The sequence below is a fragment of the Aulonocara sp. 'chitande type north' Nkhata Bay genome, linkage group LG23 (assembly GCF_057382095.1).
Source record: "Aulonocara sp. 'chitande type north' Nkhata Bay isolate Kocher_YH1m ecotype deep benthic linkage group LG23, A_spYH_male_GT1.1, whole genome shotgun sequence".
In the NCBI taxonomy this organism is placed as follows: domain Eukaryota; kingdom Metazoa; phylum Chordata; class Actinopteri; order Cichliformes; family Cichlidae; genus Aulonocara; species Aulonocara sp. 'chitande type north' Nkhata Bay.
In genome coordinates this window covers 36107738-36125864 of record NC_141365.1, presented here as the reverse complement: position 1 = coordinate 36125864, position 18127 = coordinate 36107738, and the positions used below count along the sequence as shown (strand labels likewise).

Below are 18127 nucleotides of genomic sequence, written 5' to 3'. Positions count from 1 at the left end.
TGATGGACCTGCGAGATCTGGTATTCTATGGCAAATGCAAGTCGGCTTCACTGTGCCGGGGAGTGAGCACAGGGACCACTACAGGTAGTAGTCTCTTTGTACATAAGGCCATGTTCAACAGGAGCATCCACCATTATAATAGAATATATTTTACAAATGAGGAAAAGCACAATATAGCCCCTTTAAAGTTCACCTCTTCTTCAAAATAAGACTTTCCTATTTCTATCTATTTCTATTTCTATTTTTTTAAATTCCCGACACCTCAATTAGTGGTGATGGGATATTCCGTATCCATAGCAGCTCCACTTATGTGATCAAGGCTGACAAAAACAGGTATGCTTTTGTATAAAAGCTTTCTTTGTGCAAGTTAACCGTAAATCGTCCGAAAAGCTTGATTTTCCCTTTTGAATCATGGCTGTGAATATCAGCAGGGATTAGGAGTCCACACTGGACTCGGGGATTCTCATGTTTATTCCTGTTTTATTCATCCTCCGTGACTTTGGTTTTCCAACAACCCCATGCATGCACTTAAACATCGTCAGAATGGAAAGAAAGTGTACACCCTCAGCGCAACGGCAGCCGGGGACGGACTCACTGAATAATTGAGTCCACAGAGATTGAAGGACTTCCTGAAGCCCCACTCCAAACAGACAGAAACACCTATTTTTGTGGCAGGGCCACTTACTTACGAGGAACACAAACAAGCACACACAGAGATTCACTAACACGGATGCACACACATACATATCTAGCTATTCATCTGTCCATGATTAATACACACATGCAGGGAAAAAACATCAAAGGCTCCAACCCTCTTCAGAAGAGACTCTTAGACTCAAAAAGGGAACATTGTGTTTCCCTCCCTCTGCTTCTCATTTCATTTCTGTTAAATATCCACTGCTCATTTTTGCTTTATGCACTGTTGAGAATGTTTGTAAATCTGTTACGGGCTACTTGGCAATATCTCCATGTTAAAAAGTTTGATTCTAGAGTGGAGATGCATTTACAGCTGCAGCAATGTTATTTCACTGGATTTAACCACGATTTAGCTTCTCGGTGAGCTGGCCGTGTAAAATAAATATCTAGCATTCAAAATTGAGTATACTCTTCTTAATTTAAGTCATTCAAGTGCCTCAAAGAAAATCACACAAATATTGGAGTGAAAAGCAAAAACAAACTTTGTGATCATATGGTGGTTTTCAGTCGCATAGTTAAGAAGTATTTCACTTGATGTCATGCATATTTATGTGTATTTATTGGGCACATCAAAACTAAAGAACCTTACTGATGCAGTGAGATATATTTGAGTTTGAGTATGTCTGACTTACAAAGTTAGACCATTGGTCAATCAAATATTAAAGGTCTACCATGAGCTTTGAGAAATAAAGCCTAAATGGCAAAACGGGCACATTGCTGGCCCCCCTTTGGGCCTTCAGACCTGCCTTGATTTCCTCATGGACCAGATTCAGCAAAGTGCTGAATACCTTCCTTAGAAATGTTGGTCTTTACTGACATGACAACACCACAGTGCTGCAGATTTGTTGGCTGTCCATCAGTGAATTCCACCACAAAAGATCTCACCAGATTGAGATCTAGTGACTGTGGAGGGCATTCGAATACACTCAACTCATTGTCATGTTCAAGAAAAAAGTTTGAGATTTGATTTGTGCAATTGTTCAAATTTGGTGAGAATGTGAGAACTGTAACCTAAGTTCGGAGCTGACAGGAGCGCCATTCGGTGCGGTCTTCTGCTGATGTAGCCAGTCTGCGTCAAAGTTTGACATGTGCAATCAGAGATGCTCTTCTCCATATGTTTACGTTGGTTGTAACGAGTGTTCATTTCAGTTTCTGTTGTCTTCCTACCAGCTCAACACAATCTGCCAAACTGATTTCTGTCATCAACTAGGCATTTTCTGTTCAGGCAAGTGCCACTCACTGGAACTTATTTTCAGACCATTCTCTGGTTTTGTGGGAGAATCCCAGTACATCAGCAGCCTGTCTGGCACCAACAACAGTTCAAAGTCACTTAAATCACCTTTGGTGCCCTTTTGGTTCCCATTCTGATGCTCAGTTTAAACTTCAGCAGGTCTTATTGACTATGTCCACATGACTAAGTCCATTGAGTTGCTGCCATTTGACTGGCTGATTAGACATTTGCACTAGCCAGAAGCTGCAGAGGTGTACCAACTTAAATGATCAGTCAGTGTAGCCAGCAAAAACAGCACACCAAATGGTAAGAAAAAAATGCATCACGGACAAGAACTGTAAGACAGTCTGACAAAAGTTGGTTGATATGGCAAGCATGGGCTGGCTAACTAAAAGGATGAGATAAAGGTGAGAAGGAGGAGGAAGAAAGTCCAATGAACCTGACAGGAGCCAGCTAATTAAATGATAAAAATAAACCTGGACTGACACACCGTGACAGTCCTTCAGAGTGCTGAAGGACTGTCACCTTAAAATTTACCGGTGGCAAGCACTGCAACAAGTTGTCAAAAAATAAAGTCAGAACAACCTGCTCTGAACTCTCATCAGTACACCTCAAGATCCCTGGCGCTGCAATCATTTTAACATCACAGAGAATGTAAATCAATTCTGCACACAATGACGACGAGTTTAAAAAAAAATCAGCACGAGGCCTCTGTATTTGTTGACGACACACAATACAAGTGAAAACTAAAATAGGACACACTCAAGGCTCATTTGTGAGATCCTCAATTTTCTTGATTTCAGTGTTTCTAAAGCCGTCCCCGCCATTGTTTATGGAGCTAATCTCATTCGCATGATCTAGACTTTAATTCACAATGTTGGGCAACAAGACATTGCTTTCATTTCCTCCAGACCTCACAGAAAAGGTGCCTTTTGCTCCCGTCTTTCTGTATGACTAGATTTCAGAGGGCAGAAGTTGACAAGAGTGTGAGCAGTGTTAAGCACTCATGATTTAGAGAAAATAACTGCTCAGGCAGAAAATTCTTTGTTCTCGCGTGTGACAGGGAATCTTTACTTCTTCTTTTTTTTTTTTCAGATGTCAAACGTTACTTTAAAGAGCCTTTTAATGTAGTCTCTGCGCGTGGGAGCATGAGTGCAATTTTGTGCACGTCGGTTCGTGCTTTTTTGTAAATGTTCCGCGTTTGACCTTCAATGATGTGACTCATTTGGGTACCCAGAGAGTGAAGCAAGAAAAAAGTCATAAGAAAAAGGTTATCTGATTGCAGCGCAGAAGGTCACCGTTCTTCTCCTTTTACGCCAAAACAGCTTCATGAGTTAATTCAGGAAAGTAAATGGCATTCACTGTCCTTAATTGCAGTCTCTCATAGTTGAGAATCCGCCGTTTCCTGGCGACATTAGTAATAAAATCCTTTCTGTCTTACATAACTGTCATTTGTGACCTTTTTAAATGGGTGGCACCTGTTGATTCCAGAGGACACGCAAGGTAAACATTTGGCATTTGCACTCTACATCCACCTTTCAAGCTTGGAAACTTTTGATTTACATCTATTTTTTATCTCGTTATAAAAAACATCAAATTTACTTTTATGTGAAGGGAGAACATTAGTTTCACCACTTCTAAAATCAAAATGTTTTGCATTTTCCACAGTTTAAAAAAGACAAACTTATTTGTCTTATACTGCACCTTGGTAGTGGTAGATAACTAGCCGAAGCAAGGTAACTGTTTTCTGATTGGCTGCCCCTCTTAACCGAAAGACTTAAGCAGAAGGTGGGGCTCCTCTGCCTGGATATCAATGTCAAAGTTGGTGATATCATATCAGGTGGTTGTCCCTCTCATTCAAAATGAACCATGTAAGGATTCCTAAAATTTATATGAAAACTCTTTTCTGTTGGTCCCGCTTTTGCTGCCGAAGTGGCCCTGATCCATGGAGGCATGGACTCCAACAGAGCCCTGAAGGCGTGCTGTGGTTAGCAACAGCACCTTTAAGTCAGGGGTGTCCAACTCCAGGCTTCAAGGGCCGGTGTACTGCAGGTTTTAGATGTGTCCTTGATCCAACATAGCTTATTTAAATGCCTAAATTACCTCCTCAACATGTCTTGAAGTTCTCCAGAGGCCTGGTAATGAACTAATCATTTGATTCAGGTGTGTTGACCCAGGGTGATATCTAAAACCTGCAGGACACCGGCACTTGAGGCCTGGAGTTGGACACCCCTGCTTTATGTCCTGTAAGCTGTGAGGTGGGGCTCCATGGATCAGATTATTTGTCCTGCACACCTTCTTCCCTTACTTCGTGGTTCAGTTCAAGTGCCCATTGTTGGGGCTTTTGGTGGTGGGCAAGGGTGAGCAGGGCCACCCTGACCGAGCTGCAGCTATCCAGAACCATATGTAAAAAACGGTGATGCTCTGTGTATTCCGACACTTTTCTATCAGAACCAGAATGAACTTTTTCAACAATTTGAGCTACAGTAGCTCGTCTGATGGATCTGACCGCATGAGCCAGCCTTCACACCCATTAACGTATTAACGAGCCTTGACCCTGCCACTGGTTCACCACTGTTCCTTCCTCGGACCACTTTTAATAGATACCGACCACTGTGGACTGGGAATACCCCACAAGAGCTCCAGTTTATGAGAAGCTCTGATCCAGTCATCTAGCTGTCACTATTGGGCCTTTGTCAAACTAATTTTTACTGCAGATTTGTCTTTGAGGACAAAATATTCACTTGCTCACTGATATCAATGCCATTGGTCATAATCTTATGCCTGATCTGTGTATGTTACAAGTAGCTACTGTTTTTATGTTGTAAGTCCACACTTCACCCTATTTTACATATAATCTGGGACTTAAAACTGCAGCATTTTGAGGCACTGCTGAAACAACTAACAGCAGCAGTTTCGTGTTCCTAAAAAGGAGGAGGGGCAGATGCTTTACACTGCACATGCAGAGGTAGCTCAACACCTCTCCACTATCTCATGCAAACCTGTTCTCTTAGTGTGGTGAATACAGGTCAGTGGAGCCGAAACCTAGCAATGAATTCCTAGTGTGAACACACTCCAGACCGTGATAGACACGCTTAAATACGCTTTATTTCCAAATATGATGTTTTTAGGGCTTAAATGATTGCTCACAGTCAGAGTTGTGCACAACTGCCGAATAAAGGAGCTCCTATGTGACAGTATAGTGGAGGAATATGTGTACTTTTGAGGATGCATCTAATGGATTCAAACAACGGGGAGCTGTGAAAGCACAAAAAAAGGGGTTTTTAAAGAAGAGATACACAAGATGCAGCAAGCCTCGCCAAGTATGGTAATAATAAGCAGAACAGGAGGAGCTCTGTGTTTGAGGAGGTAGACAGCAGTCATCAAAGCCTGTAGCATGACATGTACAAGCAGCTGCTGCATTATGCGAGCATGAAAACTAAAGACTTTCTCAGTATCTTGATTAAACAGGACTGCAGGGACTGGCTTGGATATAATTTTTGAGGGTCAGCACATATTGATTAGCTGACATGGTAATAGCTCCAGGACCCTTAAATCATCCCCTGTAACCCCCTTCTTCTCCATCATATCTTTCTTTCAATTTAAGACTTTCCATTCATGTCATTTCCCCTCATCGCTTCCCTGACCCCTATTAGATTTCATTACCTTCTGCTGTTTCCTCTCTAATTTAATTCCTCTTCTGTTTTCTTCATTCCCTCTGCTTGTTTTCCCCTAGGAATCATTGTATACAGAAATCTAGAATTTGAAGCAAAACTCTTTAATCGGTATATACATTAATTATGAGCTGTTTGTGTTTGAAGGCCTATTCCTAAAGCTGGCTAAAAAAGGACTACCTTCTCAAGCAGACTGTGAAAAGCCTCGAGGTATCAACATTGTTCTATACATGCTGGCTGTTTGAGATAAATAAACAAGAGAAAGATCATTTTGCACTTTAAAGCAAAGAACTTAAAATGATCCAGCTGCTGATACTGGATGTTCACGAATTTGTTTTGACTTACTTTGAAGAAACGTAAGTGTTATGGTGGCAAAGGAATGTATGGTGAGTCATTCTTGTACAGTATATGTTCAGTATGTGGGTTGAATACCCCTGAAGAGATGAGTTTGGAACCATTCGCTTTATGCTGGCTGTCTCTTTGTTTTTATGCAGAACCTAATGTAAAAATGATCTGCTCAAAGTGAAACAATGAGCAATGATCAATAAAAACAACCATAGGTTGAAGTGTGCAGAGTCATGCCTGGCTCATTGTCAAAGGTAAAGCAATTGGACCACTGAATGATTGTATCCAGCTGTCTAAACAATATGGTTTAATAAGTGTAAGAAATCAATAAAAAAGAACAAGCGGAAATGTAGCAACGATTGTGTGACATAAATATCACCACTTACTCTAGGCAAAAAAAGATGGACTTAGCAATAAACCCCAGCTTTTTAAAGTAGGGTTTATTTATAATAATATGGAGGCAAACTGCCATCTACATACACAGGAAGTGACATGAAACAGAAATCCACATTAACCACTTACATTCAGACTCGCGACGGGAACTAGTTGAAAAAATAAATCTGAAATTCTTCGAGAAAGAGTGATGTCGTTGTGTGTCCTGCTTGCTTTTATAAAGGAATATAACCAGAATACAAGCAGTCGACAAGCAGCTGAGTCAAGTCTCCTATTGCAAAGAGGTGTGTCGCAGCCAAGTTATGCTCATCGGCACAGAATGACTACGATTTGTTACAACATGTTCATAATAATCTGTCTGTGTTTATAAATTACCCATCCATCCATCCATCCATCCCAGCTGCCATGGAGCGAGAAGGCAGGGTACACCCTGGACAGGCTGCCAGTCTGTGGCAGGGCTAAAACAGAGAGACAGACAATGATTCACAGTCACATTCACACATACAGCCAATTTTCAATCAACAGTTAACCTAACCCGACGAACTGCATGTCTCTGCACTGTGGGAGGAAGCTGGAATACCCGGAGAGAACCGATGCAGAGGCAGGGAGAACACTATATACATGCAAACTGTCTGATTGCACTCTGTCCAAATCAGACTGTGATTGTTTAGAAATAGGTTGACTCCCACCTGGTCAAAAGCTTAATCTGTTGGTTACCCATAGATTGAAGGTCATAAACGCTCAACCTTGGGGGGACTAGTTGCAATCAGTTGCCTAATACAAGAAACACCAAAACATGGATTTTTCCTAGTCACAATCAGGTTGGACTGAGCCATGAAGTGATGTGCTAATTGCTTTATATGTTGACACAGCTTTAGAGATAGAATGAGGATGTCAGTTATTCAGAAGGGACTCCAAGTAGAGCTACTGCTCCTCCACAACAAAAAGAATGACTTGAGATGGTTTGGACATTAGGATGCCTCCTGAGTTCCTCCAAGGTGAGGTGTCTTTGTGCATGTCCACTCTGAAGGAGACTCTGGAGTGCAAACTATCTCTGTCTCTTTGCTTGCTTGGGGACAATGCTAGAAAATGGATTGATGGATGGCAGATCTTCACATTTATCCCTATTTGTTCCACATTATGTTCCTGGGTATTTATCAATATATGACTTCACATTCACTGACTCAGCTCCAGCTGAAAAAAGTGATGAGTAAATACATTTCTGAAACATGATGTCTAACATACAGGGTCTACTGGTGGCAGATAAATGAGCGCTACAGCTGTTTCTGCTGCTGCTGCCAGCACACCCTACTACTGGTATCAATATTAAACAGGCCAAACAACAAGTACATCATTTATCTTAGACAAAGAATCACAGGTGCTGATTGGACCTTAGGATAGATGTTCAGCGAAGCACAGCCGGCAGTCTGCGTCATTTTTCATTTTTGCCTCCTACACCCTCACAAATTGTGTTCGAGTAAACAGCCAGGTATGCAAATGGATTTCTTTTGTTTCTTTCAAAAGGTCCTTCTATTTGATTCCTAGGAATGAACAATACAAAAGCATGTTCATGATATTAGCTCCATACACACACACACGCACACATACACAAAAGCAATCTTCAAAATACCACTCATATCCTCAGGTACAGGACAGTTTTGTTTATTACACGTATGACAGAAGTTCATCATCACCCCTAAGCAGCGGATGAATGATCGTGTTTACCGTTTTTTTCAGCCCGTCACACACACAAGGAGCATCACCGCGAGGGCTGCTGGCAGGATAATGCTACACCATTGCATTCTGGGTCATTGTGTTTATTTGGGGACAAGGTGGGTTGGGGTGGGGAGCAGTAGTGCAGATGAGGAGAGTATCACTCTAAAAACTAAAACTGACATTTACTTAAAATTTTTAAGGCACTGAAAAATATTGAGTAGATTGGAAACCAGTCAAATCTGTTCAATATACTTGATCAATTGAATAAGTAAAGCTTAAACAAATCAAGTTGAAATGAGTAATCGTAATTGTTACACAAACATGAAAAAATTATGTAAATATAACAGATATCATGAGTTAAAAACAAATGTAAGGTTAAGTGAAAACCACACAAAAAAATTGAGTCAATAACACTGACATGCTTGGTCAATGTAACTGAAATATAGATGGTCAGTTAATCCAAAATTTTGTTCCATTTACTTAATTTTGTAAACTGAACTTAATCAAAATTGTACCTAAAATTAAATATGGTAAAGGGCCTGTATTTAGTCCCTGTGGACCCCAAAGCGCTTTACACTACATTCAGTCATCCACCCATTCACACAATAGTGATGGCAAGTTACATTGTAGCCACAGCTGACAGAGGCGAGACTACCAGACACTGGCGCCACTGGGCCCTCTGACCACCAACAGTAGGCAACGGGTAAAGTGTCTTGCCCAAGGACATAACGACCAAGAGTGTCGGAGCTGGGGCTCAAACCGGCAACCTTCCGATTACAAGACAAACTGCCAACTCTTGAGCCACAATCGCCCCATTTGAGAAGGTTTACAGTAAAACAGCCTTAACGTTACATTAACAGTTTGCACCCAGGCCACATAACCGGCAAATTTTCCAGGTGGCTCCCCCGTGAGTTTGTGTCTGTTGACTGCCATTGTGATGATGGAAAATTTCCTGTGAGGCTATGTGTTCTTGCCACTCGCTAATACTCAATTACTCTATGTTATCCTGCTTTACTTACACTTTTCAGTTGTAGTTGCTGACAATAAATAATATTGATTTGAATAACTAATGATTTTAGTGCAAGATACTGATGAGTATAGATACCCGTTTCTCAAATATTTTGATTCAATTTTAAACAAAAATATTAAGTACATGCAAAGAAGGTATTCTGTGAACCACATACTGATTTTTTTTGTCTGAGATAAATGTAAATAAATACCTTAATTTAACACAAACACATAAGTTAAAATTTCAGACATCTATTGCAATTTATCAAACTCAAATAATTACTAAAAGGATATTCATAGATTTTATCAGACTCATCTAACTTATAGTGATATTTACTAAGTCTTTGAATTACTTTTTAGAGTGAAAAGGAAATAACTAAACATCATTTGTGGTAATGAAGTAGCATTAGAACCACTCCAGAAGTGGACACATTACTTGGAGATTTAAAAAAAAACAATCATTTTTCTTCTTGAAGGATTGAAGATGTAGCCCAGCGACCAATTTCCAGAGTCTGAGAGATATAAATATTTCACTTATAAATATTTATAACAATTATGATGCATTGGTTTTGCCTGAGGAAGTACATTAGTCAGTGATATGTGTTTAAGTTTGAGATTTGTTTTTTTTGGCAAAGCATTATAATAAAGTGCAAGACAATATTTCAGAGCTCGCAGGATTCTACTTGATCAGCAATGAAGTAGAAGCAGTAATGAAGTAGAGTTCATTATGTGCAGGCTGTAATGGTGGCATATTCACGGAAGCCTGAATTGATTTTCTTTTGTTGACTTGCTCGTAATTAACCCTGATAACACCAACAAACTTAACAAGAACTGCTGCTACTGAGTGAGCTTCCTGCAGACCCCAAGAACAAACTACAGTAAGGAAGACTTTCAAGAACTAACACCAGGGTTTTAAATTTTTGGTTTAAAAAGTGATGGAGTTCTCCGTCATTTCCTTCTACCTGTATGCTTGTTCTAGAGAAGGGATGCCAGGTATTGTCCATACTCTATGCTGGTCCACCTCTGCTTCAGTGCTTCAGGCCAGTTATCCTGCATTCTGCACCAGTGCAAACATAATTAGATTGCTATAAATGTGTAACCCATTATCAGTGCTAGATTTGCTGAAATCAATTATATTATGTGTAAACTGATGTTATGTTAATTAAACATAAATTTCGAACTGAATGATTATTGCAGCGTTGGAACTCATGTTTATGTAAATGCTAAAAAACAAAAAATGTAGTGCATTCATCATAATTTGGATGGCTGCTATAATATATAATATATGTGATGCCTTTTATACAGCTAAAAAAAATAAAAATAAAGATAAAGGAACACTTACCTGCATACTCTCTCCACATGAGAGGATGCATTGTCAAGTACCAGAAGGAACCCAGGATCCACTATACCAGTGGAAAGTCTGACACTGGGTCCAAGATTTTCATCCTTATACCTAATGAAAGTCAGGGTGTCGTAACTGTAGAGTTCTGTGAGTACCCCCATGGATATGCCTCTCCAGCCATCACTGACCCACCACGTTTATGCTGAACGACATTACAGACAGCATAATGTTCTTCACGGTGTCTCCAGACCCTGTCACATCAGTCACATGTGCTGAAGGTGAACCTGCTCTCATCTGTCAAAAGCACAGGGCCAGTGGTGGATCTGCCAGTTCTGATATTCGATGGCCATTGGCAATCGGGCTCCACGGTGATGAAGAGTGAGCACAGGGCACACTACAGGATGTTGAGCCCTAAGTCTGTTTATGATTGTTTAATGAGAGACATTTATACCAGTGGCCTGCTGGAGGACTCTGGCACTGCTCATCCTGTTCTTCCTTGCACAATGGAGCAGGTATCGGTCCTCCCGATGGGATGGAAAAAAATAGACAGAAAAGATTTCATTTCCTGTTTTTGGAGGGTTTCCTCGTTGTTGCCCCTCTATTGCACCTGCTCCACCTGTGCAAAGCAGCTGAAACTGACTAACATGCACCTCCCTACCATGCCTTGAATCACAGCGCTACATGACACATTCACTTTGGATCAATTATCACATTGTTGTAGTTATTTAACAAACACAGCAATATCAGATTGTGCTCTCATGCATGCATGAACAAAACATTATAAATGATATGAGCATGATTAATATACTGGATAATAATGGCTAAATAACTGTAATTTTGTTTAATAATCAGGTCACACACTTCATGGGACAGGTTTAAAAAATGAAAGTTTACTCTGATGATACCCAGTGAAAGGTCCCTTTTTTTAACAGATAAAAGATTACTGGCATTAATGGAACGGTCAAAGAACATCAAACCAAGACACTGCTTAAAAATAAAGAGAGATAATAACATCAGCAGAACTCAGAATTCGTTTTTTAAATACTGGACAATGATGTTTAACACAATCATGACCCTTTCCCTGATGGGTGGTATTTAAAGTCAGAACACAGAACACAAATTTTAACTCAGAGAATTGAATTCTCAGGGATAGCAAGATGTTTGTAAAAAATTATATTCTTCCTTTTTTTAAGTGCTGTTTTAATAGTGCAAGGTGTTTGAAGTAGTCAGGAAAAAAGGATATATGTATCTGTACTTAGGTCCCAGTTTGAGGGATGACCGGTAGGAAAACCAGTCTAAGAGAAACAAGCATATAATCATTGCTGTAAGCGCTCAGAGCCTTATTTAAGGAAAATTAGACATACCAAATTGTGAAAATTAAAAAGGAGTTAGTGTGCATTTTAGTGCTGGGTAATTATTATCGATGCATTCATTTGTAAGCAGCATTCAACCAGAGTTTGGTTAGCATGCACAAATATTGTGCAAAGTGATAAAATGAAGACAAACTTAACATAATCAGAATTTTGGCAGAATCCAATATCGGTGATTCAATCGGGGACAGAGTTGCCACCAAGCTGCTGGAAGGCTCGTAATATTCTCACCGCTTCTAAGCAGGAAGCGGTGAGTTGCACTGACGTCAGCTTGAAGGTCACACCAGTGAAACAATTACATTTTGCTTTGAAATCAATCTCTTCCAACCGGTTAATATAATATTGATGGCTTCAGTTAATACTGTGCACTTACTGCAAGTGCCAAGCAGAGATTGCTTGGTGGAATTCTTTTTAAGAGCAGGACAGTAAGATTTGACTGGAGGTGGCTGGGATCATGTAAAGGCTGGAGGTAAATAAGGGTAATCAGTAGTTTTACTTAGAGTTCATATTCGCTTAAATGGTTAAATAAGTACAAAAGGAAAATTATATAGCTTATAAGCCTTCCTTGTCACAGCATCCATCTTTCCATTTTCATCCACTTATTCAATTCAGGGTCATGGGGGGATAGCTGGAGCCCATCACAGCTACCATAGACAAAGATGTGGGGTACACCCTGGATAGGTTACCAGTCTGTTGCAGGGCCTAACACAGTAATTTACACCTATGGGCAATTCAGAGTCATCAGTCACCTACCTACCTCCTGCATGTATTTTGGTGAAGTCACCATGCTGCTTCCACTGTTAACTCATAAAAAAAGGGATGTCTTCCAGCAAGTCACGGGCAACCTGTTGTTCATACTAGATAACATAATTAATGTTTCTCCAGGATCATCAATGCAAATCATCAATCACAATGTTGCGATGATCTAAAACTTTTTCATAAAGCTAACAAGATCGATTAGATTTATATAACGCCAGCAATCATGTCAGGGTGCTTTACATTACTTTGGAATATTATAGATATGCAGTTTTATTTATATCTATATATATATATATATATCTATATCTATATATATATATATATATATATATATATATATATATATATATATATACACACACATACATATATATATATATATATATATATATATATATACATATATATATATATATATATATATATATATATATATATAAAACAATACAACAACAAACATTGCTTCTGAAATGAGATCAAATGTCAACAGAAAAAATAAGTCTAAATCCAGTAATTTAAAGTTTTAAGGTCAAATTTGATCTAAGTGAGAATACCACAGTCTCCTGGGTGAAAGGCCTTTGTTTGCCTTATTTATCCACAGAGAACTCTGGGATGCACGTTGTTCTACTATACTGAATGGGCTTAGCTTGAAAAACTTCAATAAATATTTTCTACATATCACAAGTGACAACGACAGCCTCTGTTGTTTTGAATAAATTGAAGTAAAGTGAAACTATCACCTGAATGAGCAGCATATTTCTGTTAATGCTATACCATAGTTGGGGTTTCTGGACCTGGAAAATCTGAATTACTAAAGGGGCAAAAGTCATATTCATTAATGAAATGATTTTTTGTAAATGAAATATTTTTTTCTACTTTTTGTCATTCTCACTGTAAATTGACATCATGATTGATTGAAGGAAGAAGTGTTACAATAGAAAGGCACAATCTACTGAGTTTAAAGGAAGCAATCAAAATCCACACCAAAACCTAGTGGGTTCTTTCTTTGCTCGTGCTTCACCTCTTTATCAAGTTTCATGAAATCTGGCTCAGTAGTTTTTGTGTAATCCCGCTGACAGACACCTCCGGTGAGGCCCTCCACATGGCAGAAAAACAATGGAAAACTCGTTGTAATTACAGGCATGAAAAAACTGTTAATCCTTAGAGCCCTGTCACTGCCAATCTAGACACTTTATTTTTTTTTTAAACATTTCTGGCTCTGGGAGTTCTCAGTGAAGCTTTGACTGAACACACAGCCATAAAGATAGGATATCGGCTCTCTCAGCAAACATGTTTTGGTACCTGAATGTGGAAAATGTGGATGAAAGACATCTGTAAGGGGCGAGGAGCGAAGCTGCCTCCATGCAAAAAAGATGAGGCCGGATAAGGAGGAAGCTATTTGTTCTGATGCCACTAAAGTCAGGTTAATTAATTTCAGTCAGACGTGCTTTGCTGTCAACATCCTTTGGCTTTATTAATGGATTTCATATTATCTGATTCTGACTGGTATTTGCATTCTGAAAGAGTGGGGACGTATTTGTTGATTTTTCCTACCATTCTTCATTTGCCAATAATATTGTGTTTGTGTGTGCAAAGTAAATGACATTGTGAGAGCGCGCTTTCATTTTATATCGCAAAATGTAGGTATCACTATACAGGATTTCATAAGCAGAGGTTTCTCATGAACAACTGTCATCTCCACCTACACCTTTTGGTTTCATGATTGTGGGTCCAACTCCAACTCACATAAGGAGTAATGCATTTTTAATCATGTGAGGGTTTCCTAGCACTTCATGTGCCTGCTGTCTGCTGTCTAAAAAACATAGTCGGGGACAGGAGAGAAATAGTGTGTCACATTCTGAATATTTTAAACCCTAAAATGAAACATTTATGCTCTAAATAATGAACTTACAACCTCTATTCTCTGACTTTACATTAGAGAATATACAAAACAAGACACCTTTGTTCAGCTCGCCTAGGTCTTTGCATCATTCATTTGCTTCTTCACAATGGCTATAAGTAACAGACTCCCTTCATGCCTTTGTTTTCTGACTTTGAAATGGATCCCAGGAGAAATAATGAAAGCCTCCGTTGTTAGTTTCAGTCATATCTCCCGACACTCAGTGTGGCTTCAGTGTTTTGCATAATGTCCATGAATAATGGACCCATCTTGGAGGTACAGTCCCAAATACAACCTAGTTTTAGCAGAAAATCCCATTTGAGCATTGCTGTGAGTTCACCTGCACCGCGTAGAGCACGTAACACTCGGCGCTTCACTTGACTGAATTATTGCGTGCCATAGTCAGTGTGGGCTCTCCCCATCATCATCTCCAAATGATCAACAGTAGGGCAGCAGTAATAGATTTTGTAACAGCTGTTTTAGGCAGGTCAAGTCTGGCTTGTCTGTTTTAGTAAAAGGTAAAAAACATTTAGAATGTGAAATTGTGTTCTTGTGTACAGTACTGTGCCCTAAAAACAGCCTTTGTGAGGTTATCTGTTGAGTCACCATTTGGGTAAAGACAAAACTGTCCAGTATGGAAGATTTCTCTCCCTCCCATTCTATTTAAAAGTAGAATGGGAGGGAGAGCCTTCAGTTTTCAGGCCCCTCTTCTGCAGAAACAGATTCCAGTTTGGATTTGGGAGACAGACACTATCTCTACTTTTAAGATAACGCTTAAAACTTTCCTTTTTGCTAAAGCATACAGATAGTGCATCATGGGAATCCCCCAGCAGCCTACAGCGTCACCTGATCCAGCCCTGAGTATTTTTCACTCACTGTGTGTTAACAGACCTCTCTGCACTGAATCATACTTGTTATTAATCTCTGGCTCTCTTCCACAGCATGTCCTTCATCCTGTCTTCCTTCTCTCACCCCAACTGGCCGCCCCTCCCTGAGCCTGTTTGTGCCGGAGGTTTCTTCCTGTTAAAAGGGAGTTTTTCCTTCCCACTATCACCAAAGTGTTTGCTGTGTTTTTCTCTATATTGCAAGGTAGACCCTACAATAATACATACAGAGCGCCTTGAGGCGACTGTTGTTGTGATCTGGCGCTGTATAAATAAAATTGAATCTCTGCAGTACTGGCATAGTTTACGTCTTATCAGTACAGCAACTCCTTCCAGCTGCTGTACTGACCTTCTGCTAGCCAAATTGGAGGTCCTCATCTCCTGCCAGTGGTATCAGTAGTTCTCAACCATCTGACTTAATAATACAACGATGCACTTGAACTCTTGGCTTTTTCTGCTTAATTCAAAATGATTTCGCATTGTTAAAATAAATAAATAAATAAATAAATATATATATATATATATATATGTATATGACATTGTAGTTTATAGTCGCCAGTCGATCGTGTAGTTTAACATGATTATTTCCTGTGCTTACTTCGTTTTGGGATGTGAGTAAAACATTAAGGAGCAAATCTTAAGCAATCGTGACTTCCTGATTTCACTTCCAAGTGGGGAGTAAAAGATTAAGATGTCAGAGTGCGCCATCATAATGTCTCTATGGGAAGTGAAAGAGTGAGGGATGAATTTAGGCTCTGACATTGGAGTTTTACCACCATCCTTGCCCACACACTGTTGTTACTTCCATGTACAAATGACAGTGCCTGGCCCACACTTATTCTCCTAGTCTGCCATCCTCCAAATGTACATGAAGACAGTGAGTGGGGAGTGACAATAACAACTCTTCTTTGAAGAGGAATGTATACTCAGAGGCTATACTCAGATGTGGGGGTGGAGGTGGTGCCAAAGAAGTGATGCATGAACAGCAGCAAGCATAGATTTTAGTGGGAAACAAGCAAATTTAGAAAATAAGTGAGCAAAGCACTAATGATATAAGTGCAAACGAGTTTCAGTAGCAGGATGCACTATGTGAGAACAGTTAAATTGACTGCCTAAACTATCTTCTAGAGTATCTGTAAATTTGATCACAGCCAAAACTGCACACAAAGCAGGTGTTTCACTGTATTAATAAAGCAATAATAGCAGCCATTAAGATGTGTAAACTATGAAGAGTGTGTAGCCAACTGTCTTGCAGAACCCACATGTATCTGCAAGATAAATGCTTTTAATTGCTGCCCGAAGGAGAGTGAAGATCAATGACTGACATTCTTTGTCAGCTCTAATTTGCCTGGTTATATTTAGCCGTTATTTTGATGCAAGTTCTCGGGAGGAATCTACAGGCTTCAATCGAAGTTTCATGTGTGTGCTAAAATCTCCGAGAGCTAATTCTGCTGTTTTACAAATTCCAAATACTTGAAGTGTGTTATGGGTCGAGGTTGGTGGATTATAAACATACCTGTGGGAAAAAAGCAGCAAAGAAAAGGTGGATTCAAATCCACTCTTCTAAGACAGAGATAATATTAACATTCCCAAAAACACAACATTGGATTCAGTATTTTTTTAAAAACCTCACAATTAGACGCAGGGTTGGGCTGAGGTGAAGGAAATGTGCTGAAGCAAACAGTTTGTGAGATGGTGTAATTTAATTTCCATATCAAAAGCATAATATGTATTGAATGTTTGCAGCGAGGGCTGCAGTGCTTTTGTATTTTTCTTTGATGTGGACACATTTGTGTTCAGACAAACACATTCTTGGCTCTTCTCGAAGGATTCGACTGGCTGCTTAGCACACAGACTTCTGGCTGCATGTCTCTTTCTGCCTTTATTCTTCTCTAACACGGGTTGTCAGATCTTTATATTGACTCTACTTTTCTCTTCCCAGGAGTACCAGATCGATATTATCTTCGCCCAGACTTGGGTGGACACCCGTCTGAGGTATAACAGCAGCAGCATGCGGATTCTAACCCTCAACAGGTATATTAGATTAAGTAAAGACATACTATAAAGTTTAGCAAAGACATACTGCAAATATACAGGAACGTTTATTAAAAAAACTCCTAAATATATCAGCTTTGTGGGTGAATCAATACCAATGTAGTGATAATTATACTAGATCTCTTTTTTAAAATGAACTACTGCTGTGGCTATTTTTCACCACTTTAGCATCTACTATTTGAACATTTTCATATGATAAAGCAATATTCTTCACTCCCTCTGTCTCTCTCTCTTTGGAAGAGGTCTGTAATTAATGGAACAAATTGATTGATGTGCTTTGTTTTCCCCTAGTTGCCCGAGTATTTTATTATGCTCTTATTGGGAATGAGTGCAGCCTCGTGCATTTCAAAGAAATCTGAGGGAATCAGTCTTACCTCCTTTCCTCTCTCTCTCTCTGTATCAATTTCCCTCTTTTTCAACCAGCAATATGGTCGGTCTGATCTGGCTGCCCGACACCATCTTTAGAAATTCCAAGAACGCCGATTCTCACTGGATAACGACGCCCAATCAGCTGCTCCGGATCTGGAACAATGGGAAAATACTTTATACTCTGAGGTAAAACCCTTCAAAACACATGGAAACACACAGAACAGGAAGATAAAAGAACAAAAATCGAGAGCAGACATATCACAGCCAATGACTGCTGGTAAAAAAAATCTTTTCATGAGAAATACTCCCTCTATTCTGATTCTTAATGCCAACTGTATATTGTGGCTAAACAAAATTCTGCCACCAGTGTTGACATTGAGTACAG

At 39.5% G+C, this 18127-nt stretch overlaps 1 protein-coding gene across 1 annotated transcript in view; it reads left to right on the top strand.

Annotated features, from left to right (window-relative positions):
- The window catches only part of LOC147302344 (gamma-aminobutyric acid receptor subunit gamma-3-like), a 179048-nt gene that overhangs the window by 93792 nt on the left and 67129 nt on the right, over positions 1 to 18127 (top strand). The window contains exons 4-5 of the mRNA XM_086282567.1: positions 17261 to 17352; positions 17797 to 17928. Coding sequence (XP_086138693.1) covers positions 17261 to 17352; positions 17797 to 17928 — 224 coding nt within the window. The remainder of the gene's footprint in view (positions 1 to 17260; positions 17353 to 17796; positions 17929 to 18127) is intronic.